This window comes from Asparagus officinalis, chromosome 7, assembly GCF_001876935.1.
Source record: "Asparagus officinalis chromosome 7, Aspof.V1, whole genome shotgun sequence".
Taxonomy (NCBI): Eukaryota; Viridiplantae; Streptophyta; class Magnoliopsida; order Asparagales; family Asparagaceae; genus Asparagus; species Asparagus officinalis.
In genome coordinates, this window is record NC_033800.1 from 131,218,350 (window position 1) to 131,220,170 (window position 1,821).

Consider the following 1,821-nt stretch of genomic DNA (forward strand, 5'->3'; position numbering starts at 1 on the left):
GATTTGATCTTCAATTGAATCCTCAAACATCTCAATTAAGATCTGGTACTATATTTTCTCAACATCTAAGTAAGTCTTCATCGACACCTTGGGCTGATGATTTTGGTTTGCTTGAGATTCCTATGCCTAATGTTGCTGTTAATGGAGATTATAATTTGATTGATGGTAAATCTATTGATAATAATACTGATATGGAACATCTTACTCAAGATCATGAGGTTATAGAAGTGACCGAAGGTATAGATCAAGAAAATGAAGGAATCTTGAATAAAAATGCTCCAGAAATCAAGAAAACCTTTGCTAGTCTATTTACGGATAATAGAAAATCTGGAAATGGTCTTAATTTGAATTTTGTCCAATCTGAGCAATCTAATGTTGTTACATTTACTAATGATGAATGGAAGAAAGGAGAGGTTTATTAGAAACATGCCTTAAATGGTTATGTCATTGGACTTAATGTGAGGTTCAAATCCATGGAATCGTTTGTGAATAAGAATTGGGGAAAGATCTCAATTCCGACAATTTCTCTGATAAAACAAGGAATTTTGCTATTTGATTTTCAATCTGAAAAGCAAATACTTGAGGTTTTAGAAGCTGGTCCTTGGTTCTTTGGAGCTAGGCCGATGGTCCTTAAACCTTGGTCTATTGACACTGATATGGAAAAATTCCAAACATGCACATATCCAATGTGGGTTCAATTCCCAAACTTGAGATTGAATTTGTGGACTCCAACTGGTATAAGCAAAATTGTAAGCATTATTGGTAATCCTATCACAACTGATAAGCTCACAGCTACAAGGCAAAGGTTAAGCTATGCTAAGGTTCTCTTGGAAATTGAACTGCCATTGAAAGAAGCCTTACCTGATATGATTGTTATTCAAGGTCCTGATGGCAAAAATCATAATCAAAAAGTGATATATGAATTCAAGCCAAGATGGTGCTCATTATGTAAAGTTGTTGGACATGAAACTGAAAATTGTAGAAGGCACAATTTCACAAAGAAATGGGTGCCTGTTAACAGACAGAGTAGTAAGGATGCACAGGAAAAGCTGGAACTAAGATAGGTTATCTCTCAGCCTGTAAATGATACTGTATGTAGGAAAAATTGCAATGAAGAGAATAAAGAAAATTGACTTGGATTCCTTTGATTCTGATTACAACTTGATTACAAAAGAGAGGAGAACGAAATTGGTTCTTCCTCTTTGTTTAAAACTGGGTTCTTCACGGTGGCGATGGAGTGCCTCCCTCGAATGCTCGCGTCGAGTTTGCTCTCCGTTGACGATCCGCACGTCTTGATTCACTGGAACAATGTCTCCTCCTCACGATTTGACGTTGTGGAGAACTTGCGTGGCAAGTTTAAAACTCTTGATGAGTTGATAACTCTGATCGAGTTTGAACTCTTGAAAAAGAGTTGATTTGAACCGAAGATCGGTTAATAGGCCAAGGATAAAAGCTGTTGCTGAAGTTGAAGATGATCTTCGTTGGAAGATGATGCCGATCTCCTCAAAAAACCTCTCTCCAGTGGTCGATCCAAACCCAGATAATCCAACCGACTCCAAAAAAAAGAGCCCCGAACTGAATTGATCTTCAGTTATTTATAGAGGATTAAGGGGGTGAAACCGCCCCTTAAATCTCTCCTAAGTGGGGTGTAACCGCCCTCAAATCGTGTGAAACGGTTTTAGAACCGTTCAACTCATGTTGAATGAGTCAAACGCCCACGTTGGCGTTCAGGACCCTAACCTCACGTCTTAGGATTGAGACGTGAGGTTGGGTGTTGACTGAACATCCAGAACGCGAGGGTCGCTCACGTTTCGCTTGTTG

The 1,821-nt window shown here is 38.8% G+C and overlaps 1 protein-coding gene across 1 annotated transcript; it reads left to right on the forward strand.

The window, feature by feature from the left end:
* On the forward strand, nucleotides 474–1,064 carry LOC109847768. Its single transcript, XM_020417007.1, has one exon. The coding sequence runs from the start codon at nucleotides 474–476 to the stop codon at nucleotides 1,062–1,064; it is 591 nt and encodes a 196-aa protein (XP_020272596.1).

Bases quoted from the DNA above. Each gene is read 5' to 3' on its own strand.
- LOC109847768 (XM_020417007.1), top strand. From the start codon at position 474: ATGGAATCGTTTGTGAATAAGAATTGGGGAAAGATCTCAATTCCGACA.